The 24,351-nt window shown below is 45.5% G+C and overlaps 1 protein-coding gene across 1 annotated transcript; it reads right to left on the reverse strand.

Annotated features, from left to right (window-relative positions):
* Nucleotides 1-3,201: 3,201 nt before the first annotated feature.
* On the reverse strand, nt 3,202-18,713 carry LOC149749400 (schwannomin-interacting protein 1-like). Its single transcript, XM_089909920.1, has 3 exons — nt 18,483-18,713; nt 17,579-18,265; nt 3,202-3,381 (listed from the first exon to the last, which is right to left on the reverse strand). The coding sequence occupies exons 2-3, from the start codon at nt 18,245-18,247 to the stop codon at nt 3,202-3,204; spliced, it is 849 nt and encodes a 282-aa protein (XP_089766046.1). The 5' UTR covers nt 18,248-18,265; nt 18,483-18,713.
* Between the last annotated feature and the right edge of the window lie 5,638 nt (nt 18,714-24,351).

Raw genomic sequence — 24,351 nt, forward strand, 5'->3', positions numbered from 1 at the left:
AAAGGCTGGGCCTTCTGTTTTTAACATATTCCCAGCCCACAGCATCCAGGAGACCTGAGCAGAAAACCCCACGAATACGCCAACTCCTTTAAACCAAAACACTCAAGAACTTCCTGGAGCCTGAGACGTTTAACATGAATTCACTTCTGAATTCAAATAGCTTCTTCCCTCTTATTTTCCTAAAAGGCTCTATTCCCCCACTGTACCCCAATTCTCTGGGTACAAGGAAATGGCATTTCAAGCATTGCCTCTATTATTAAACTCCCTGCAGCATAAACATTTTTAAAATTTACTATAGGAAAATTGCAAGGTGATTTTATTGTGAAAAAGATGGCTGAAGAGTGGTGGTAGAAAGTTCCAAAAGTGAACAGACTCAAATGCCTGGGATGTGTGTGCTGAGAAAGAGAGTGATCTTGGTCAGGGATCCCCTGGCAGATTTCCACAAACTTTTCCAAACTCCCTCCTGCCCCACGGCCCTTCCGCCCCAGGGAACTCTTGCCATCCCATCTCACGCCGGGCCCCCTCCTCTCCAGATCTCCATTCTGCTGTCCTCCCCCTGCTGCCTCTGCCTCCTAGAACTCTCCTTCACAGCACTTACCTCGGGCATTCAGTAAATAACCGAGGAAGCTGTTTAATGTCCACCTCCCTCACCAGAATAACTAGGCCCTTTGGGCAAGATCACAGCTATCTTGTCTCCTTAGTGTCTAGCACAGTGCAGCTACTGAGTGAATAACTATTAAGTAAGTACATGAATGGGCAAAATAAAAATAAAAATCACAGAAGGCAGTGCAGCTGCCTTGAGGCCCTCTGCTTCACCCTACCCAACCCTGTCCCTCTTCCTGGTCCCTCAGGTGACAGTCTATTTTGTTAGACCTACTGGCACAGATGAAGCCATTGCTGAATGTGGTCCCAGGACCTTTCGGGGGAAAGCTCTCCGAGTGCATTGCCCACCGGATGGTAAGGGCTCCCGAGGCATGCTCCAGCCATTCAGGGCTGCCTGGAACCTCAGGGACCCATGGTCCCATTCTATGCACAAAACAGTTTACGAGGTGCAGCCAGCTCCGGATTGGGCGTCCAGGGAGTGAGAATGCACAGTTTTATCTCCATGTGCCTCCGCCCAACCAGAGGATCATTATGTACCCTTCAGGCCAATACATAGGGTGAGGTTTTGACTGAGCCTTAACAACTGGGTAGATTTGATGATTAAAAGTAAGCACAGGGGTGGTGATGGGGACCTCCAGAACAGAGAAAACAAACAGAAAGTCACGCATTTATGGTCAAATGAATTTCTAATTATTAACTAATGTTTCTGTTTATGAAAAATTCTCAAATAGAAGCACGTGGGTATAAGTGGATATTACATATCAAGAGATCACAGATATTCAGATGTGGCCACAGCCACCAGCAAAAAGAAGCAGTCATTGTGTGATGAAAAGTCAGAGGGGCTAAATTCCAAATAGTTGGTGTAGTGGTTTCTAGTAGAAGTAGAAAGCACATGGCCCTTGGAGCCAGAGGGACCTGCACTAGCTCTGTGATCCCACCACACACTTCAGTTTTTTTGTCTATACGATGGGGGTAACAGCATTCAACTTGCCCCATCGTGCATTAGGCAAATAAATGAAAAGCGGCCGGATCAGTGTGTGCCCAGTAGGCGCTCAATAAGCAACAGCTTGTTTCTCTCATTAAAACAGGTTTAGGGCATGTCTCTGCAGTTCTCACAGCACCATGGCCTTCTTCGGCAGCACCTGCCACATTTGTGTCCTTATATGATTCATGTGAGTCTCCCCTGCTTGACTGCAAGCTCCATGAGGGCAAGGAGCCCCACGACATGACAGCCGCACGTGAGCTTCTGCTCATCCTTATCCACCATACCTAACACATAGCAGATATGCAAATATATAGTCACTGACTGAATAAAGCTAAGAAGAAAAAATAATGACATATATTAAGGAAAGTCTTGGCAGACATCATGCAGACATCATATTGCAGACTTTTCACTTTGCTGAAAAGTTTCACATAAGCAATTTTAAAAATATAGCTTTTGCTCCAAAATGAATTCAGAAAATTTACCCTCTCGAAGCTCGGAGACTTGCTACATTTACAACATAAAAGCACAATTTCTATAAAATAAGGGATGTCTAGAAGACAATCTTTAATCCACATTAAAAATCCATGAGATTTATACCATAATATTGGTTGTTTTTATGCCCCTAATCATAAGGATGCTACTACTGCTATTTGGGGCCAGGTCTACCTGATTCCAGAGCCTGCTGATAATCGCTTCCTTATACAAAGTCTGAGCTGCATCAAGACGACACGTCTGGACTGGCATCAGAGGGCACCTTTCAGCTCCGTGTTTGAATATTGGTTATAACACCACCAGCCATAGGTTGAAGTCCTATGTGGTCCAGTTACCTTTGCTCCTTTCCAAGGCCACTGATCGTCTCCAAGGCCACAGATAGCTGTCTTTACTTCTGGCCAGTCACCCTATAAATGGGTACTATGGTTCACAGGGTCAGGGAAGTAGAAGGAGGGTGTGAGGTCAAGATGCCCTGGGCACATGAGATCTCAGCATAGGATGTCAATGCGGCATGTTCTGTTTATGACACCTTGAAAGTCACTTTCACTTTGTGTGGTTATTTCCTCACCTATAAAAAAGAAGGGGACCGCACCCAGCATGAGTTACCCTTCTAGCTCTAAGGTCCATTCCACCTTTTTTTTTTTTTAATAAATTTATTTATTTATGGCTGCGTTGGGTCTTCGTTGCTGCGTGTGGGCTTTCTCTAGTTGTGGTGAGCAGGGGCTACTCTTTGTTGCGGTGTGAGGGCTTCTCATTGCGGTGGCTTCTCTTGTTGCGGAGCACGGGCTCTAGAGCGCAGGCTCAGTAGTTGTGACTCACGGGCTTAGTTGCTCTGCGCCAGGTGGGATCTTCCAGGACCAGGGATCAAACCCGTGTCCCCTGCATTGGCAGGCGGATTCTTAACCACTGCGCCACCAGGGAAGTCCCCATTCCACCTCTGATATTCAATGATTCTGTGAAAGACTCGAAAAATCTTAAAGGCCTCTCTACTTAGTGCTATTGGGCCTACAACTGTCATGTTTGAATCTGAGCCATAAGTCGAGAGACTGCCTGCTGTTAGTTAGGGTTCCTGATTTGAAAGCAATAAAACCAACCCTGGCTGATTTAAGCTCAGAGAATCATCAGGAAGTGGGCACTGAGAAACCAGGGGAGGCAGGGAAGGTTGGGAAGCAGAAGCCACGGCCGTGGTCCCCTCGTGGGAAGGGTTCAGCATTAGTCACCACCGCGATGAGGCCTCCCATTGCTACTGAGGGCCTCGCAGGGAACACTCTAGACCCAAAGTCCCAGGGGAGCTCTTCCACCTGTGGGAGAATCAGGGGAGGGAGAACCTAGGCTAAGGTTGCCCGAACAGGAGTCAGCCACTTGCAATTGCCCTCCCACCAAAATCGCACACAGCAGAAAAGAGGTAATTCCCTAGAAAGAACCTGGGTGCTGTTAGGAAAGGTAAACCCATGCTGGGCAGAAACCCCATGCACATCCACCGCAGGAGGAAGAACCTAAGAATATAGATGTCAGTGATGTGCATACGTCCCATCCTCGAGCATAGCCTCTAGTGAATTTCAAAGGAGTATATAAATTGAAGCAGCTAGTCAAAACATTTGGTCTGCAATATCCTGTGATAAACCACAATGGAAAAGAATATGAAAAAAAGAATGTCTATATGTGTATAACTGAGTCACTTTGCTGCACAGCAGAGATGGGCACAGCATTGTCAATCAACTACGCTTCAATACAAAAAGAAGAAAAAAAACATTTTGGTCTGGAGAACACACAGTTTTCAACCTGATTATATGGGTTTTACTGAAAGAAACGTTTACTTAGTAGTATCATAATCCACAATACATTGAACATGTAATTAGTAAAAGAATTCTGGGAAATTTGAAGAAGTCCTAAGAGGAAATCACTGATCCCGCCAGCCAAACCAGGCCACCCAAAGGCAGGGAATGAGTAACCGGAACGTTCCTTATGAGAAGTCACTGAGTCACGGGGACATCCTCCTATTGCTGATAAAACTATGCCTGGAGCCCACAGCCAGTTTAGTTTTGAAAATTCGGATTATTCAATCAGTCAGCAAATACTGAACATTCATGCCAAGTTCCTTTCCTTTTCCATTTTCACGAGTCTCAAACCTCTTTCCTCACCATTTCTAGGCTGCGAAGTCTCCCAAATGTGTTCCTCATGACTTAGCCCTCATTTCACAGCCTGAGTGGGCTTTGTCCCCCAGGCCACTTACACCTCTTTCTAGTCAACTGTAACTTACTCCCTTCTGCGGGAATTTTCACGCCACAGGCTCACAGAGCCTTTGCAATTCCACCAGACTCTTAATTTTAAAGAAGGAGACTCCCAGGCCAAAATACTTCTTCCTCATTAAAAAACAAATAAACATATGGTATTTATTTTTCTCTTTCTGATGGTTCTGAAGAAACTAGGGGCAGGGCAGGAATAAAGACGCAGATGTAGAGAATGGACTTGAGGACACGGGGAGGGGGGAGGGTAAGCTGGGACGAAGTGAGAGAGTGGCATGGACATATATTCACTCCCAAATGTAAAATAGATAGCTCGTGGGAAGCAGCTGCAAAGCACTGGGAGATCAGCTCGGTGCTTAGTGACCACCTAGAGGGGTGGGATAGGGAGGGTGGGAGGGAGACGCAAGAGGGAGGGGATATGGGGATATATGTATATGTATAACTGATTTACTTTGTTATAAAGCAGAAACGAACACACCATTGTAAAGCAATGATACTCCAATAGAGGTGTTAAAAAATCATTAAAAAACAAATAAACAAACGATTCAGATGCTGGCGAGCCAAATACCCTTCCAAAGGACAGTGACAATTTGTGGCTGGCCGCAGCCCGTGAAAGCAGACGATGGCTCACAACACAGCCCCCTGACTCCTGCCTTGCTACTTGAAGGAGCCTGCCCTCCACAGGCCTGTGGAGTTTCTCTCTTCACCTGCCTCTCCTGATTCTTCACAACACATGCTTCCTCCTGCAGCGGAGAGACTGAGGGAAGCCAACCTCATCGGAAGAGGAGGTAGGAGTCTTCAAAATGCATTTACAAAGCAAACACACTAGCAGAATCTCTGTTCCGGTTTCAAGTTCGCTTGGGGTGACTTTGTGGGAGCCGAGAGACAATATAAAGGATCCAACTCTCCCCTCTCTCCTCAAGCCACAGCCTGTATGTTATTTATTACCTTTGTTGGGTAGTTTTAATACAACCTTCTTAATTTTAAAAGCTACTATAAATCCAATTAAAGCCTCCAGTTTAGGTAATAATACTGAGCCAACTGTCATTTCTTAGTTTTGACAAGTGTACCACAGTTATATATACCACACACACACTGACATATACTCAAACTGTTTATTATATTTGAAAAAATATCAGAAAACAAGTATATTTCTCTTAATAATTATATATGTGTATATTATATATAATATACATATTATATACAATGTTAACATCAGGGGAGGTTGGTAAAGGATATTCAGAAACTTTCTGTACTATCTTTGTAACACCTCTGTAAATCTTAAGTTATTCCCAGATAAAAAGTTTTTTTTTTAAAAAGCTAAGTGAACATTTCCCATTTTTCCAAAGGAAAGTGAATTAACACCCCAAACTTGTCTCATTCGTTTGAAATCTGTTGACTTTGGACTTAGAGCCAATAGTTCTAAAGAAGAAAAAAAAAAACTTCCCAATCTCTATACTTTCAATAAGTCCTCCTAAATACTATATATTTAGTTAAATAAAAACAATACAATTCATCAATATTAAAGTTTCATTATATTCTATATAACAATAAATTTTATTAGAACTCACCCCTACCACCACCTCTTGGAATTAAATGGTCTCAGATGAGTTTCCAGCAGATAAAAGAACTGAGGCCACATATCCTGCATTGTATGTGTGTGTGTGTGTGTCTGTGTGCACACGCATGTTTATGTTTAAGACAATCTGTTCTTAAAGAGCCCTTCCCTTTTCATCCTTCATAAATAACGAAATACCCCAAATCCAAATAACAAATCAATTTTTGAACTGCTTTGAAGATGAAAGAGAAAACTAAATTCTAAGTAATGGAATGTATATAAAAATAAAGTGAAATAGAGGAAGGTGTGTACCTAAGGCATCTCTTATTTTTTTCCTCTGGATGTCATTGTTTCAAATTATTTTAAGCATTGAAAGGGGGAAAAATGTTACGCTGGTGTCAGTAAATAAGACCGAAACTCCTTCAGGAGTTTTCCTCCCTGAGATCTCTCATTTCTAGACTCTTACCAAACCTCTTAGCAAGTCATCCCCACCTCATCCCCACTTCAGGTAAGTCATCTAACATCTTTGGGTCTCAGTTTTCTTACCCGTAAAATGAAGGGGTTGGGTTAAGTGTGGGATGGAAAACTGGTAGCCCAAGGCCATCTTCTGAACCACAGACCTGTTTCTTAGCTCCACAAAATTGTATTTATTTAAAGTTATTTGCGGTGCATTTAGTATTCAAGATACTTCTCATAAAAACCTGGGTCTTGGGCCTCTCCTGACATATCATAACTCTGAGACTCTGGCACAGCAACAAGTCAGCAGTATGAAAGAATAGCTGTCTTCTGTCCCTGGGACCTGTCCTCCACTCCTCTCATTAGCTTCCTCCGTGGCTTCTGGAAGCATCTGAGTTTGCCACCCTTGCTATGGAGTGCCTTCCAGCTCTAATATTCACATTCTCAGTGTGACTGTTTACTAGTAAAAGAGAATTTTTATTTGCTTCCAGTGCACTGGACTTCCTGCAGAGGTCTTACATGTTAGTTTAAGCACAACCATTGTACGTTTGCTTTGTTGAAAGTTCCCATATGAAACAAAAGAAAAATACATCTAATACTGAGATCACCATACCATAGTAGAGCCAGTATTCAGAAAAATTTTAAATTACTATTGCCTAAAGTTGTTCTTCTAGAACAAGATCTTACTTTAAGGGCTATTTGGGTCAGACGGTGGGATCACTGTTGGCCGGCTAACAACCCTTAACAGGAGATCATTGATTACATAATTTACATAATTTAAGTATTCAAAAATAAAATCCCAATGGTCTTGTCTTACTCCTCACAGAAGCAATTTTAGAGTGGAAAAAAAAGGACAGAGCACTTAAGATGTTGGTGCTTATAATAAAATGTCAGACCCGGTCAAAATGGACCAAAATTATGTAAGACTGCACAAAGAAATAAATTGTAATTTTCGAAAGTGGCATAATTTTTAGCCACTGGTGCCATGAGGAGAAAAACAGAAGGCTAAGTTGGTTTTGAAACTATTTGAAAACATGTTATTTTTATAGGAGTGGAGATTAGGCTTTATGTTCTTTGCTAAGAAGATACTGTGCCAGGTTCCCAGAGGTCCAGACCCTTCTTATTTTAGAAAGAAGTTTAACACTACTCTTTCTTTGGATGGAGAAAACGGGGGTACAAGCTATCATGCTGACGGACTTGACATTTAAAATGCCCTAGCATTTCATAACACAGCAACTTTTCTGTTTTTATTTTTTTAATGCTCTAACCTCAAATCTAAATTTAAAACACGGCTGGAGATCTCAGGAATTACGAGGAAATTACCTCATTCCCTTTAAACTTTTTTAGACAGCAAAGTTCTTTCCATATATGGCAAACCAAGAAGGAAACAGAATCAAGTTACAGAACCAAGTAGCTGTCTAGACTTACCTGTTGTTTTGTTTGGGGCATGTCTACAGCCTATTAGTGAGCAAGACGGTCCCTGGCCACAGCTAGCTGGCCTCGGAGAGTGCCCGTCCTCAGCTCTCCATCACTAAGAGGTCCATGAGGGAGCCTGGCCAGGGTCTCTGGCCACCAGAGGTGCCCAGTACTAGAGGAGCCACTTTCTTACAGACTTTGTATTGGTTCTCTGCACAGACAGGTCACCCACACAGGAGTGAGATGGGAAACGGAGGCAGGCTGTGGATCACAGTGGGGGGATCCAAGAGGAGGAAGCAACGGGTATGTGCTGCCACGGGGACATCGACCTACCAGCCTGGCTGGTAGTGTGTCCAGAAGGCGCCAGTAGAAAATCTGCCTGTTGGAGGCCTGACTGTGAGGCTCTAGAGATGCTGCTTTGTTCTCTGCTCTTCCTCAAGCACCGTGAAAACAACCCCATCCACCTGGGCAAATGGAGCATCACCTGGAAAAGCCCCCAACCCCACGCCACCACCACTTTCTCGATAGAAGCTTTTTGTAACATTTAAAACAAAACAAAACAAAACAAAACAGAAAATTCATGAATAACTAAGACATTTATTTCTACAAGGAAGAGTTTTGAAGATCTCTGGGTCTCAGAATCAATCATCCCTATTAGGACATGGGTAATAAAACTCTTGTATCGATGAATCTGCAGAAATCAGCTACTGACTAATGCAGTGCTCCTTGTAATCCACAAAAATTGAACTTTCTGTTTGGGTATACTATGCTAATATCCCAAGGAAGAGTCACAATCACTTTCATGAGCCACAAATATTAAGGAGAGACTTTGAGAAATGGAAGGAAAAAAAGAGAGAGAAAGGTGACATGATATTGCTGATAATGGATGCACCAAAAAGTTCACTCAATTACAAGTAAATATAAAATATTTGGATGGAGATACAGAGGTATCAGTAAAATGTACAGATACAAGAGGCAATTATTAGGAAATCTGATATACAAAGCTAGACTGAAGAAAACTGGTAACTTTTTCACTTCCAGTAAGCTTTGCTTTAAGTATAACCTCATGTCAGTAAAACATAACCAAAAAATATTTTACAAGTACTTTAAAAACCATCAACCTCGTAGTGAACAAGCAGTGGTCGAGTTCATTCCTATCACCTGGGTGTTTCCTAGCCTAAACCATCACCCTTTTTTCTCTTTTTTTTTTTTTTTTTTGGTTCTGCCACACAGTTCTCAGGATCTTAGTTCCCTGACCAGGGATCAAACCCGGGCCCTGGCAATGAAAACACAGAGTCCTAACCAGTGGACGGCCAGGGAATTCTCAGCCATCACCTTTGAATCACATATATTGATACTTTATAGAGAAAATGCCACAAAAGTAGGCAAAAATGGGAATAACCTATAATAACACAAATATTGAAAAACAGGTCAGGTGGAGAGAATAAAATTAGGTTAAATATATGTATGAATGAAAACAGAGAAAAACAAGTGATGAAAATTGGTGACAGAACATGCTTGACATAATTATTTAACAAATATATAAGGAAAATAACGGAATCATTCACAAAAGTGAATAGTAGTAACCAAACCAAAACAAAACAAAGCAAACACACCAAGAACATCTGAAACAATGAGTGCTCTCATGGATTTCATAAGACTTGGTAAGTGAAGAAGAGTGATTATTACAACTCTCCTGGACATGACAAGAAGAAAGAGTGATGATTCACTTCTACAGATTTAACTGGGAAACTCAGAAACGTCATAACGTAAAAACCCAAACACATCTCCCTTCCCTGACGTCCATTTCTCTATTCCTAGTTTTCATCCATATTCTAACAAAGCCAGTGTCCTAATAGAGACTACTTTATGGGCCTCTCCTGAACTCCACAAATGCCTTTCTTTCTAGTCTCTTCTTGGTTTTGTTATTTTGCTCCTTTTTGGGCTTATAATAAACGATTCACTTAAAACTCTGTCTAGTTAGAACAAAATGTTTCCACTTGTGCGGTGAGCCACATGGAAATTTTCTTCGTCCTGTCTTTCTGAACCTGGGCACCGCCTCATAGCCTGACAGTCAAGTCAATGGACGGACTGTAAATGGAAGTGACATGCACAACGGTCAGCCCTCACCCTCGCTGCTGAAGGTAGCTGAAGGGGGCCGAGTTCATTAAAAGTGGGAATTGTGAGTCAGGTGACTTGAGGCTGGGTCAGGCCTGGGCTAAGGAAGGTGGGCAAGGACATTTAATCTTCATAAGCCTGCTTCCTCCTTTGAAAGTGGCGAGGGTTTGATGAGATGACCTCTCAGATCCTTTCTGTCTTTAAAAATCCTATTACTTTTCTATGAAAAATGCTCAGTTTCATAACTGACACTTGAATTTCTACAAAAGCTGTGTGCAAAATAATCTCCCAGTCACTGACAGTATAAAGCAGCAACAGTATGAAGTGTCATCTGTCCCAACAGCTCAGGGGACATAAAGCAGCTAAAGAAAAGCATTTGCAAAGGTCCTTGTTGTTAAAAAAAAATAACAACTTAGGACTGAGTTTCAGAGGTAAGAAAACAAAACCATTCATGTTTTCAGAGGCAAAGGTCCAGGAGTAAAAACAAATTTCTATTTTAAAATGCAAATGTAATGTCACAGAGTCCAGATAAACTTCTAAGGAAGGATCTGTAATCACTATTATTAGCATTAATAAAGTTTGTAGTATACCGGCTTTGAGCAAATTTAAAAACTAAACAGAAAGGTGGTACAAAATACATTAACCAGGTAACAAGCATTCATCAAATGTCCAGTCCTCAGGAAATGCCCGAGCCTGTGCATGTATGTGTTTGAAGGGGAGGAGGGATTTAAAATAGTTGGGCAGATAAGAGACATACCCACAAAAAGAGAATGCAGGGCTTCCCTGGTGGCGCAGCGGTTGAGAGTCCGCCTGACGATGCAGGGGACACGGGTTCGTGCCACGCTTCAGGAAGATCCCACATGCTGCGGAGCGCCTGGGCCCGTGAGCCATGGCCGCTGAGCCTGCGCGTCTGGAGCCTGTGCTCCGCAACGGGAGAGGTCACAACAGTGAGAGGCCCAAGTACCGCAAAAAAAAAAAAAAAAAAAGAGAATGCAAACAATGTCACTGAAAGAGCCTGGAACCAGAGATTGACAGGTCTGGTTTGAGTTTTGTCAGGGATGAGCCTTTTAAAACCTAAGAATGAGGAAGTGGAACACAAGTGGAGTAAGAAGTTCGGAAGAGAGGTTGCTTAGGAGCCGAGATGATCAGGTATAGCTTCCCAAAGAAGCTGAATCAGAGCACGCCTTGGGGGAGACAGTGCTGGGTGGTTTGGTGGACCAGCTACAGAGCAAAGGGCCCGTGCTGGGCATTCCTGGGAGTGAAGTCACAAGGAATGCCAGGCAAAGGTTCTAGAGTTGAAAGTGCATTCTGAGCTAGAAAGGGATGGAGGAAGGTGACGTGATGTCGGTGGTGAGATGTTCAAACAGCTCAATGAATGTGTGATAAGAATATCTGTATCTGTTTTTCAGATCTGCGCCACGACAGTGATCCTTAGAACGTTCTAAAGGACCACTATGTGCAAACCAGTTGGTGGGCAAAGATTTCCTTTAATCCAACTACAATATTTTCAAAAGGCTCTTCTGCAGTAGGATGAACTATCTGATGGTAGCTGAAATACACAAACAGAGCCTCAGAACCTGTGGTTTACCTGCAACCTAAGTTTTTGGAAAATCCAACCATATTTCTTTAAAGTCTTGAGTACATGCTAATGCATAGAGCAGCCTTTGCAGCTCTTAAACAGAAATCAACATAAATTAGAAAAGCAGACAATGATGACACTAAACATTTCAAGGTAAAGGTTGAAGCAAAGAATATAGCTAGCCCGGTAATTTCCGGTTATGATAAAAAAAGTGGTCTTAACACTGTCATGTCATGCTCTCTAAGAGGGATAAGTGATAACTACAAACCACTCAGAATGCTTTCGCTGTGGCATCCCAGGCTGATGAATCACATAACTTATTAAACTTATAAACTTTACTATATTTTTCAGGAATAATAAAGACCTCTTAATTCAGTCTGTAAAAATGGGAATTCATGCAATTTAAACATAGCCTGAGTAACTAAGGAAACAAACTACTCAGTCATTCAAGCTACTTTAGTAGTGTCATTGACTGAGAAGGAATAACTAGGCTGTAATTCTTTCAGGATAATACACTGAAAATAACCTGTAATTAGTACCATTCTCGGAAGAAATGTAGGTTATTTAAAGTTTGCTACTAGTTAATAGTACAAACAACTAAAAAGACAAATTGCTTTCAAGTACTTTGGAAATAACTTCATCAGAATTTGCTTTCAATTAACATGTTAATTAAAATTATTCTTATCTTCTCATTAATGGAGGAAAATGCATCTGTCACAGGCAGTAAAAAATAATAAAACTGCAATGAAAATGTGTCAGGTCTACAACTAGAACTCCTCTTTAATTTAAAAAAGAGTCCTTTCCTTTTTTTGAACAATGGGTGTAATGAATTTGGTTGGCTATAAAATGTGATCCTGAAAACAACTTTGCTGTTGTTTTCTCTTAAGAGATAGGGGATCAGTCACCCCAGTCACCTGAAGAGAGATGTCCTGCAAATCCCCAAGGACACAGATGGAATACACCAACAGGTGGGAGAGGAAACCAACATCAAATGGTGCAAATTCTTTGGAAAACAGGCAACTTCTCAAACAGTTAAACACACAGCTCCCATAGGATCCAGCCATTCCACTGTTTGGTATTTCCCCAAGAGAAATGAAAGGATATGTCCGTACAAAGACTTGTACGTGAATGTTCACAGCACTTTTTATTTGTCATAGACAAAAACTAGAAACCACCCAAAGGTCCATCAACCAGGGAGCAGGGTATATCCATAAAATGGAACTCTACTCAGCCATAAAAAGGAATGAGCTATTGACATACACGATAACACAGATGAATCACAAAATAATTATATGCTGACTGAAAGATGCCAGACAAAATTGAGTGCATATTATATGATTCCTTTTACATTAGTTTTAGTAAATGCAAGCTAACTTATAGTGATTGAAATAAGATCAGTGGTTGCCAAGGAACAGAATGGGAAGGATTGCAAAGCAGCAAGAGGATACTTTGCGGGTGAGAGATAGATGCATCACCTTGACTTTAAGTGTGCAGTTAATTGTATGTCAATTCTACCTCAATGGAGCTATTTTTTTAAAACTAAAGAATCAAAAGGAGGGAGAAGTAGGAGGGAGAAAAAAGGGGTGAATTTCCAGAAGCAGAACAGGCTCAGCATGGAGGATCACAGACTCTGAGGGAAAGAAAACCTCACAGAAGGACCATGGAGAAAAAAGGGTGAAGTTATACTCCACTCAGGAAGAGGAGGAGGTTGAGGCTATGGGCAACCCCCTTCCACTTGGTGATGGGGAGGCAGAAGAATGGTACTGTGACACACTAAGGTCCTGGAGAAGCAGGAGAAAGACAGAGGCTTGGGGCTGTGCTCAGAAGAGGGAAACGGGAAGAGAAGCTCCAGGTTTCCCTCAGGACTGTCGCTCAGGACTGTCCACGCCAGTTCCCACAGAGCAGGCAGGGAGAAGGGAATTGAGGATGAACACGAACAGATGGGGGCAGGACTCACGTGACTTGGCACACTGGTTCTAAATCTCACTCCTGGGTCGTGTGTGGCCCTTGAGTTTACCGGGGGCGTTCACACACCTGCAGGCCCAGGGCAGGACCATGAGGAACACAGGGACACAGGGTGGGGGCGGGGAGGGGTCTGGCCAACTGGAGGGGGCACTTCCAGGAGTAGTTCTGGTTGTTGGGTGAAACCTCTCCCCTCCCCCTCCGCCCCCACCCCTCCCCCCAAAGACTGCTTCAGGCACAAGGGAGCTACTGGGGATAAGGCAGTGGAATAAAGTGACCTTGCTGCCCTCAGGGCTCTGATGTCAAGGTGAAGGCTTGGGACGTTGAGTAGGGGGTGGGCTGCGTGAGGCGAGGCAGGTTTGTTATGGAGCAGCCCTGAGAAGACAGCAGGAGGTCAGGCCACCAGAGCTTCCTTCAAGACTCCCCAGGCACCTCCTGCTCGGGCACCAAAGGTGGTTCCCAGGAGCCTCCAAGCTCATCCCCCTCCACTGGCACCAAGGGAGAGATGAGCTGCTCACAACTTCACAAGGTAAAGGTCAGCCCTAGGTTTTAAGTCCTACCCAAACGTTGTGTGTTTTTAAATGTGCCTCTAAATCTTCCCTGGACTAGAGACAGCTGATCGTCAACACATCCTTGCAATCTCAGGCTTTCGTTTAGAGTGTATCATTGTAGCCAAGAGGAAGACAGGGGCGTTGGACAGGGATGGGGAGGCTGTCGCTGCTTTGCTGGGCAGAGCTCAACGTGTTTCCATTCAAACCAAACCAAACCAAACCCTGTCTGTGAGAAGAGATTCGTAAAGTCATGGGGTTTTATTTCCTAGTTTACTTCTGTCCTTAACATTAAGGAAATCCAAGAGAGGACCTGTCATTAGGAAACCCTTTAAGTTATTTCAGGAAGGTGGAAGCTCTTTCCTTTCCTTTTGTTTCAACTAATTTTGAGCATCAAAAGGAAAAAACCTAGTGTGGCATCAGAAGGAAGGACAAAAGCCCTTTCGTAGTTTTCTTACTGGGATCTTCGGCAAATCTCTTAACCTCTCTAGGCCTCAATTTTCTCAACTGTACAATAAGGGGGCTGGCTTAGGTCTGGGCCGTGTGAGTCTTATAAACACTTCATTTATTCAGTATTTGAGAACCTACTACTTCTCAGACACTATCGCAGGCACTAGGTTCCAGCAATTAAACGACGCAGGCAAGACCCCTGCACTCCAATTCGATTCTAGAGAACCAAAAATGAAGAACTGAACATGATAATGTCAGGCAGTGAGAAGCACTAAGAAAATACACGAGGAGTGCCTTGGTAGGTGGTGGAGTGCCTTACTCTGTATTAGGGAGGGGGGCCAGGGACAGCCTCTCTCAGGAGGTGAGTTGAGCACAGTCTGGGATGATGATGAGGAACCAGCCACTGGATTCCAAGCAGAGGTAACAGCACAAGCAAAAGTCATGTGGTGGTGGGCTTCCCTGGTGGCGCAGTGGTTGGGAGTCTGCCTGCCAATGTAGGGGACGCGGGTTCGTGCCCCCGTCCGGGAGAATCCCACATGCCGCGGAGCGGCTGGGCCCATGAGCCATGGCCGCTGAGCCTGAGCGTCTGGAGCCTGTGCTCCGCAACGGGAGAGGCCACAGCAGTGAGAAGCCCGCGTACAGCAAAAAAAAAAAAAAAAGTCATGTGGTGGGAATAACTTATTTGGGTCTCTTCACAGGTGAAGGAAGGAGCTGTACCTGCCTTTTTCATTTTATACCCCTCCTCCCAGTACTATGTATTAATTTCACTTAAATGTATTCACATACAACTTTTTAAGGAGGAGCAAAAATATCACCCGATTTGAGCAACTCCTTCAGGACAGACTTCTTCTTTTGCACCAACTCCTTTGTTACTCTCAAACTTCTGTCCTCGGGGTTATAAATTCTTGCACTTATTCCAGGCAGGAGTAAACAAGATTTTAACCAGTGTTTTCCAAACTTTTATGACAGCGACCCACAGTGGGAAAGAAATCTTACACTGTAACCCAATGTCTACATAAAACTGAGACAAAACTTTCTAAAAAAAACAATCTTACTGTAGCTACCTGCAACACACTGCAGTGCATTCTATCTTCTTTTTTAAAAAGTGATAAGGTGATTTCATGGGGAACTTGCAGTTTGAAAAACACTATTCTAAACCAACAGCAGCTAGTAATTTTGTTCCAATACAAACCAAAATACGGAAAATTTCAATATTAAACAACCTCACAGGCTACTTCCTTCTGCTGTTTTTTTTTTTGTACATATACTTACTTTGAATCAATGGAACCCAAATTTCGGTGTGACTTGTGGAAGAAATGCCCAGGGGGGAGATTTTCAGGAGGGCGAGGGAAGGAGAGGGGAGGAACCCACAATGCAAACTGTTCGCTAGGTGAGGAGACAAGACACCCTCAGGTTTCAAAGATGGCCCAAGAAGGAAAGATTCAGTCTGTACAACAATAAGGAAGAAGATGTGTGTGTGTGTTTTGGGGTAGGCTGGTCTGTTAGGTTAGCCATTAAATTATAAGTTCCTGGGGGGTGGGGCGGGGAGTCAATCTGCATCCCTACCTCGCTCACCGTAATTTCAGGCCCACGTGGTCAGATGTGTAACTGCAGCTTTGAGAATCACACCTTGAATTTAGCACAGAACACGTGGGTGCTCAAGAACTTTTTGAATAACGCAACTCATTGTCATCATCAAACCCTAACTTTGCATGTATACCCAATTATTACATTTTCCTGGAATGTAAAAATGTCAGGCCATAGTAAAGGAATCTTATGTATCTTCAAGTCATTGTTTAAGTCCAGGGAGCTTAATCAGGTATTTTTCTCAGCACTAGGTGGGAAAAGCATGTTTTGAATTGCAAGGTACAAGACAGAGTACTGGCTGTAATGGAAAGATTCCGTGTCTGCGAGTGGCCGTGGTAAACAGCTGGTATTAAAATGAGTGTGTTAATTTAATAGGTAGTTTCTCAAGGGACACTAACCAGTGGGCTCTGTCAGGCAAGGGCTCTCTCTGATAGAAACTGTGCCAATTAACTGTCCTTACCCTTTAAGTCAGAAGTGCATGCACCCAATTTCCAGTAGCCCCAGGGCCCTGGAGCCGAAAAATTACACCTGCAAGCAAGCATTCTCCCACACTGCCACACACAGAAAGCAGCTCATTTAAACTGTATGCCCTTCAGCTCCATTTAGGATCCGTTCATTAATGATTTCAAATTACAACTGTTGCTTTATCTCAAAACAGTGATAAATAGGGGAGCTACATTCATGATGCTTTTCTTTTAAGTCATTTATCTGCTCTCCTCTCAGGGGCAAAAAAGATGAGACAAGTGTGGACCTGCCAGAGCTTCTTATTATAGATGTATCCCTCCTTCCCTCTCTCTCTCTTTTCCACTCCAGCACCCTTCCCTCTCCCGGTTTCCTGAACTGAGGCACAAGCCTCCGGTAAGGAACTGCTTATCAAAACTAGGAGGGATTCAGCGGAGAGGGGGTGAGTCAGCCCACAGAGGAAAGAACCACTCCCTCATCCTAGCAGGTCAATTCACCCGTTCCCTCAGGTCAACAATAGATCGGGTTTCAGAAAGGAAAAAATCTCAGAGGAGGGCGGTCAACCCATTACAATTCAGGAGCATCCGCTCAAACGCCAAGAGGGAACAATCCCTGCTGCCTCACCGGAGGTGTGGGCAGGCGAATGCGTGCTTGTGCGCAGGGACAGCCTGTATATGGACGAGACATTAGTGGCAACGGAGGGACACCCACCACGGCTGACAAAGCCACAACTATTACGACCTGAAATATCACCCACACACAGGCCACCGACTTCGGTGCCAAAATCTCCCCGGATTTATTTTCAGGCAAGTGACTCACAACCTCGTCTCCATAAGTAATTCCATTAAAATGAGTCTCTGGTTCCAATAACCCGACTTTCCGCTGCCCTCTGGCTACCCCTCCCTCCTCTCCGCCCATCCTGCAAACCCAGACAGCTCAGAGACTGAGCAACGGTACCCCAGGGGAGCATAAGTCAGGCTCTCCTGCCCGGCACCCACCCTCGGGGCAGGAATGAATGGGGCCGCCGCTGGGCGGGAGCGCGGGTAGGGCGCGTGCGGGCTGTGCGCGGGGTGTGTACGTGTGTGCGCGCGTGGGCACGCACCCCGGGCAACTTACCGAGGTGGAGTTGGTCCTCGCCTGGCCCTGGTTCCGCACCTCCTGCTCCCGGAACTGCAGCCCAGCCAGATGCTTCTCCAGAGCCTCCCAGTCCATAGGGGGCACCGGGGGCTCCTCCAGGACGCACGTCCCGCTGTCCGTGGGCTGAAGACAGAGGCTCCCGGCCGCCGGGCCCCGGCCACCGCGCCGGCCCCCAGCCGGCTGAGGCTTCTGGACCGCCCGGCGGGGGCCCCGGGAGCCGCTCGGCCGGCTGGCCACCACCACGTTGCCATTGTGCCTGAGGTCCTGGGGGTCGTGCGGGTGGAGGTTGCCGTTGGGCACGGGGGGCAGCATGGCGGTGGTGGCGCCCCTGCCGCCGCCGCTGCGGGTCCTGGCGCTCACGTCCCCCGGCTCCTGGGCAGGACAGCGGTCATCCCGGTACCCTCGCTCGCTGCGCTCCTCCTCGTCTTCCTTCTCCGCGTCCTCCTCCGGCGCCCACTCATCAATCACCTTCTTCTGGTAGACCGGGAAGGGCTCCTCATAGCCCTCCAGGGCAGACACCAAGTCCAGGCTGCCCCCCGGCGACGGCGAGGATTTGCACTCGGAGCAAGGGGTCACTTTGGTGGAGTTGGACTGCGAACTGGCGCGGCTACTGCTGCTGCTGCTGCCGGCGTCACTGCCTAGATCCATCCCATCCTCTCGGTAATCCTGGGGGGAGGAGGCAGAAAGAGTGAGCCGCCGGGCCGAGCCTGCTCCGGCCGCCGCCCGCCGCCCGCCGCGAACGCTCCGGCCCAGAGCCCCGCGCCCGCCTGGCTGGAGGTGCGCCCCCCAAAGAGGCCTGCGGCGGGGGAGCCGGCACCAGCCTGAGGCTTTCCTCATCCCATCCCCTCCCCTGCGACAGGCAGACTTCCTCCGGGTAACTAACCCTCAAATCAGCAAAGGGGGTGCCCAGCCACCGGCACGTAGACTTTCCATAAGAGGGACCCTGGGGCGCGCATGGACTTTGTTTTAACCATTTTGCGCCAGGCGCGCCCCCGCACCCCGCCCCAGGGATTCTCCGAGAACCAGACACTTTCCCAGAGAATTATAATTCCCTGGGGGCGGGGACCGAGAAGAGGGTGGGCGGCTACTAAATTCGCACCTCGCGCAGGGCGCCGAGACCACCCCCTACCCGGCCCCGCCCCGCCCCCGCCGGCGGCCGGGAGCCCGGCTCCGCTGGCGAGCCGAGCTTTACTTTCTAAGGAACCGCAGGCAGCTCGGAGGGCTCACTCCCGCCTCCGCGCCTCCCCGGCCGGCCCCTCCTCAGCTCGCCGGAAGGCTCGGGGTGGGGGCCGCTCTCGGCTCCCGCCGGGCAGGGTGGCCCCCGCGGCCCCCAAAGATGTGCGGGGCCGGGGCGCGGCGGCCGTAGCTGCAGGCGCCGCCGCCGCCCTGGGGGAGGGAGGACGCGCCCTGCCGGCACGGAGCTGGTCCCGCCACCGAGCATGCCCAGAGGCTGCCGGGCGCGGCGCAGTCCGCTCTCCCGGCTTTCTCGGAAGCAGGCTGGGGTGGGAGGCCGGGCGGGGATCGCGTTGGAGCGGCCGGGAAAAGGCCCGAGGGAAGGAGACTCGGGGCTTTAGGGGCGCAGACAGGACCACTTAGTAGGGGCGGCGCCCTGGGGAGGGTGGTGAATTTTAACCCCCAGACACACTCATATTTCCTGGGAGAGCCTCAAGCCCTCTCTGCGGGGCTCATTACCCCGCCTAAACCCCCGCGCATCCCAAAGCGCAGGCTCGGTGCCTCCCAAACCCGCGCGGAAGTCCCCAAGTGACCCCTTTCAGGACCTCCCTCCCGCTACATGCGCACATACACAAGCCCATGTGGGAGTCCGAGTGACGTGTGCTTGGTGGTCATGCACCATCATTTCCCTTCCACCTTCCTCCTCGCCGCTTCCTCTCCCTCCACCGCCCAGCTCCAGTCGCCTGGCCGTCTCCCCTTGTAAGTTCAGGTTGTGGGTGGAACCTGTTGCGTTAGCTCACGTTTTCTTTCCCCTCCCGGCTGCACGCCGAGGATGACCTATGAGAGGTGTGTGTATGAGGAATGGAGGAGTGTGAGATGGGATTCCTGTCTAGCATGGAGGTGGGGAATCTGAGCTAAAGGTTTGGGCGAGCCTCCAAAGTCCCCTTTGGCCACCTCCAATCAAGGGGACATTAAAGGAGGGGAAGAGGTGGGTGTCAGGTCACAAGCTCCTGGCACAGACGCTGGCTTGGCTTCCTAAATTTTTCAGGTAACCGAGTCGAAAGAAACCTCTGCTGGATTTTTCAAAACACAGCGCCGGCCTTAGTTTGGCAGCTCGTCCTCTTTAGGAAAAAGGTTCCATGAAGGGAAAGATAACCAACACTTGGAAAACGGATATGGGTCACAGAGCACCTTTTAAGGATTAAGACTTTACTGTGAAGAAACTGTTACCCAACCCTGGGGAAGTAGGAAATGCCCTCTTCTCTGATTATGAAAAACAGCACTTAGAAGTTAAATGTCCTCCCACAGGCAAAAAAAGATAAATATGTGTGGTGATGGATGTAACTAGATGGGGGGAATCCTTCCACAACATGTGTGTGTGTGTGTGTGTGTGTATGTATATATATTTTTTCACCATAGTGGACACTTTAAATATCTTACAATTTTATATGTCAATTATATTTCAATAAAGCCAAAAAAAATTTTTTTAAGAAAAAGAAGAAAAAAAAAATCTGCTTAATTTTACTACAGATTGGGGAAAACCAGTTTCCTTGAACTTCCAGATTTGGGCCTGTTACTGATTATTCCCAGTGAATTCTAGTCTGGACCAGGCCACCACCCTGGCTTGGCACCCTCCAGATGGAGGAATGGGGGAATGCTTGGAATTGTTTAGTAGGGAGTGGCTGCCACCCTGACATTTCTTCTAGGTCCTAAATGGGAGAGACCCTTTGTTTAAGTGATTTCTGTGAAGTGCTACCCTTTCCTCTCTTAGGTAGGCTTGAGCCAGGGAAGATAAACTAATCTTTTAAGTTGTCTGGAAGCAGCTATCTTATGAGTAACAGGAAAGGAGGCCTTCTGGTCTGGCCCCTTTACAGCCCTTCTATAAAACAGGACTGATTATAACTTAAAATATCTTTTATGGTGACATCTGTAAACAGCCTGCCCCGTGCTCCAAATATGGTTTGATTTTGAGGTTGCTGTGGAGCCCTGGGTCAGCTGGCTGCCCCCCTGTGGAGTAGAGGTGGCCCTGTGAGTGTTCAGAGATATGGGAAGAAAGCATTGGGTGCGTCCTGGGAACTAGATAGCTGCTTTTCAAGTCACCATGTGACTTGGCAAGGCTTAGGTCAGAAAAAGCTCCCTGCTCTGTGGCAGGACAGAGGTAGACAGACAAGTATTGATCAGCTGGGGTGATAAGGGAGAGTTGTGGTCTCCGTCCAATTTTCAAGTATCAGTACCTCCTCAGCCAGCCACCCAGACTCCCTCCTGGGCTCTGGTTCAGCCCTTTGCTGCCCAGATGGTCTGTGTTCAGGGAATGCAAAATGACGCCTTAGAAAAACATTTGGCAAGGTAAATCCACTGCCAAAAATGCATGGCATTTCAAAGCCAAATAGAAACATCTTTGAATTACCTGTCCTTTTAAATTATTTTCTGACCAGATATTCTGGATCAGATGGGAAAGTGCCAGGTTTCCTTTCTTTTCTTTTCTCTTTATGCAAGGTGCCTGGCTAGCCCAGTTCGCGTTCTGTTTCCAGCTTTCCATCTCCTGCCAAGAACCGTCCCACTTTGGAACAGGAAGCCCTGCCAACTGCTAGGCCAGCAACAGTCTACAGATATGTCCAGCGGGATGGAGAGATGATTTGCAAAGTGATTGAAAGGCCCTGTCTTTCTGTTTACAGGAACAGTTCCTCAAGTCAGGGGCTTGGGGCTTACAGACTTAGATCTGTCCCCTGCAAACTCTGTAAATTAGATGTCAGACATGTGAGTCAGATGGGTGTCATCCCAGACTAGCACCTTTCCCCATCAATCACCAGGGTCCTGTCCCTCTCAATACCCACTGTCCCCACCCTAGTCTAGACCACCACTGTGTCCTGAAATTACTAAACAGTCTCCCTACTCTCTCTGCCCATTCTCTGCAAGCAGCCAGAGTGCCTTTCTAAAATGCAAATCTGAGCAAGTCTCTCCTTCCTTCATTAACCAACCGCCACCCCACGCCTCCTCCCACACCAGGGCTCCTCACTGCCCTTAAAGGAACTGCTTCCTGCCCAACCTCCCCCAACTTCTTTTGGTTAATTTCTACTCATCCTTTAAGTCTCAGCTTCAATGCCACTTCCTCCTGGAAGGCTTCCCTGATTCTTCGTACCCACACAAAGGGGATCATGTGACTTTCCTGTGTTCCCATGACACTCACTGAACTTATCACATATGCTGAATCCAGGTTGCTGTTTAATTTCTTATCTTCTTTACTAGACTCAAGAAATCCATTTTATATCAAGACCCAGGTCACACATACATATAAAAATATTTTAAAAGTTTCCTAAAACTCTTATTTTGTAAAATTCTATCCTAAGTCATTGAAAACAAAATGTGGTCACACTTCACCACTGACTTCACAAGCCTTAAATGGGTCAGGGTTCCTAGTATGAAAAAGTACTCTAAATTCCATGAAGGAAGGGGCCATTTCTATCTTGTTCATGGTAATTGGAATGGAATAGGAACTTGATATTTGTTGCTGGAATTATTAATAGTAACATTTAATCCTCAAAAATACCTATATAAAAAAAATAGTATCTCCATCAATAGGTAAGGAAGCTGAAGACAGTAAGGTTAAGTAACTAATGTCAAAGCCAGGTGGCAGAGCCAGGATCTGAACCAGGTAGAGGGGCTTCAGTATCCTTGCTCTCAGTCATTGAGCTAAGAGCTCAGCATCCCTTGGTCCAGATGCATACAGATGTACTGACTAAGCAAAAATATCAGACAGGGTCTCCTTGCAGCAACCTCAATGAGTTCTCTGTCTCCTGCCCTGCAGAGCCTCCTTGGGCAGTATTTATGTCTATGCAGAGGAAAAGGCAGCTGGCAAGAGCAGCTGTTCCCCTCTGCTCATAGGTTCTCCAGTCAACCTCCTCAACTGTCAACAAGTTCAGCAATAATCAGCAAGTTGAGGGATTTCATTGTCTAAAGGAAGAGTACAGACACCTCAGAAAATGAATTTCACATTGTTATGAATTAGATGCCTTAAGTTCCCCGCAAAACAAATCTTTTAAGAAGGTAGCCACCCTGAGATTGGGGTATTCATTTTGACATGGAAAGGAAACTGTCTGGAATAACAGCCTAAAGGTATGGATGAGATCATCTTCCTTAGGGGTCAGTGCTATTTATAGGATTTTAATCTGTAAAGGCAACATTTGAGAAAAGGCATGAATGAAATATTTATATCATAAAGAGTAAGAAGAAGTGGGGAAAAGATTTATTATATTTGCTGAAGGAAACAATAGCAAAGATCAATAAAACTAAAAGCTGGTTCTTTGAGAAGATAAACGAAATTGATAAACCATTAGCCAGACTCATCAAGAAAAAAAGGGAGAAGACTCAAACCAATAGAATTAGAAATGAAAAAGGAGAAGTAACAATTGACACTGCAGAAATACAAAGGATCATGAGAGATCACTACAAGCAACTCTAGGCCAATAAAATGGACAACCTGGAAGAAATGGACAAATTCTTAGAAAAGCACAACCTTCTGAGACTGAACCTGGAAGAAACAGAAAATATGAACAGACCAATCACAAGCACTGAAATTGAGACTGTGATTAAAAATCTTCCAACAAACAAAAGCCCAGGACCAGATGGCTTCACAGGCGAATTCTATCATACATTTAGCGAAGAGCTAACACCTGTCCTTCTCAAACTCTTCCAAAATATAGCAGAGGGAGGAACACTCCCAAACTCATTCTACAAGGCCACCATCACCGTGATACCAAAACCAGACAAAGATGTCACAAAGAAAGAAAACTATAGGCCAATATCAGTGATGAACATAGATGCAAAAATCCTCAACAAAATACTAGCAATCAGAATCCAACAGCACATTAAAAGGATCATACACCATGATTAAGTGAAGTTTATCCCAGGAATGCAAGGATTCTTCAATATATGCAAACCAATCAGTGTGATAAACCATATTAACAAATTGAAGGAGAAAAATCATGTGATCATCTCAATAGATGCAGAAAAAGCTTCTGACAAAATTCAACACCCGTTTATGATAAAAACCCTCCAGAAGTAGGCACAGAAGGAACTTACCTCAACATAATAAAGGCCATATATGACAAAGCCACAGCCAACATCCTTCTCAATGGTGAAAAACTGAAACCATTTCCGCTAAGATCAGGAACAAGACAAGGTTGTCCACTCTCACCACTATTATTCAACATAGTTTTGGAAGTTTTAGTCACAGCAATCAGAGAAGAAAAAGAAATGAAAGGAATACAAATCTGAAAAGAAGTAAAGCTGTCACTGTTTGCAGATGACATGATACTATACATAGAGAATCCTAAAGATGCTACCAGAAAACTACTAGAGCTAAAGTAGTAAAGTAGCTAAAGTGGTAAAGTAGCAGGATACAAAATTAAGAGAAATCTCTTGCATTCCTATACACTAATGATGAAAAATCTGAAAGAGAAATTAAGGAAACACTCCCATTTACCACTGCAACAAAAAGAATAAAATACCTAGGAATAAACCTACCAAAGGAGACAAAAGACCAGTAGGCAGAAAACTATAAGACACTGATGAAAGAAATT

The sequence above is a fragment of the Delphinapterus leucas genome, chromosome 4 (genome assembly GCF_059928025.1).
Source record: "Delphinapterus leucas isolate spDelLeu-1000000601 "Yukka" chromosome 4, BTC_Dleu_Yukka2, whole genome shotgun sequence".
Lineage (NCBI taxonomy): Eukaryota > Metazoa > Chordata > Mammalia > Artiodactyla > Monodontidae > Delphinapterus > Delphinapterus leucas.

Coding starts and splice junctions, on each gene's coding strand:
- LOC149749400 (XM_089909920.1), bottom strand. CDS start 18,247: ATGGATCTAGGCAGTGACGCCGGCAGCAGCAGCAGCAGTAGCCGCGCC. Junction 3,382..17,578: donor CGAGGACCAACTCCACCTCG/GTAAGTTGCCCG, acceptor ATTCTCCCACAG/GTGGAAGAGCTCCCCTGGGA.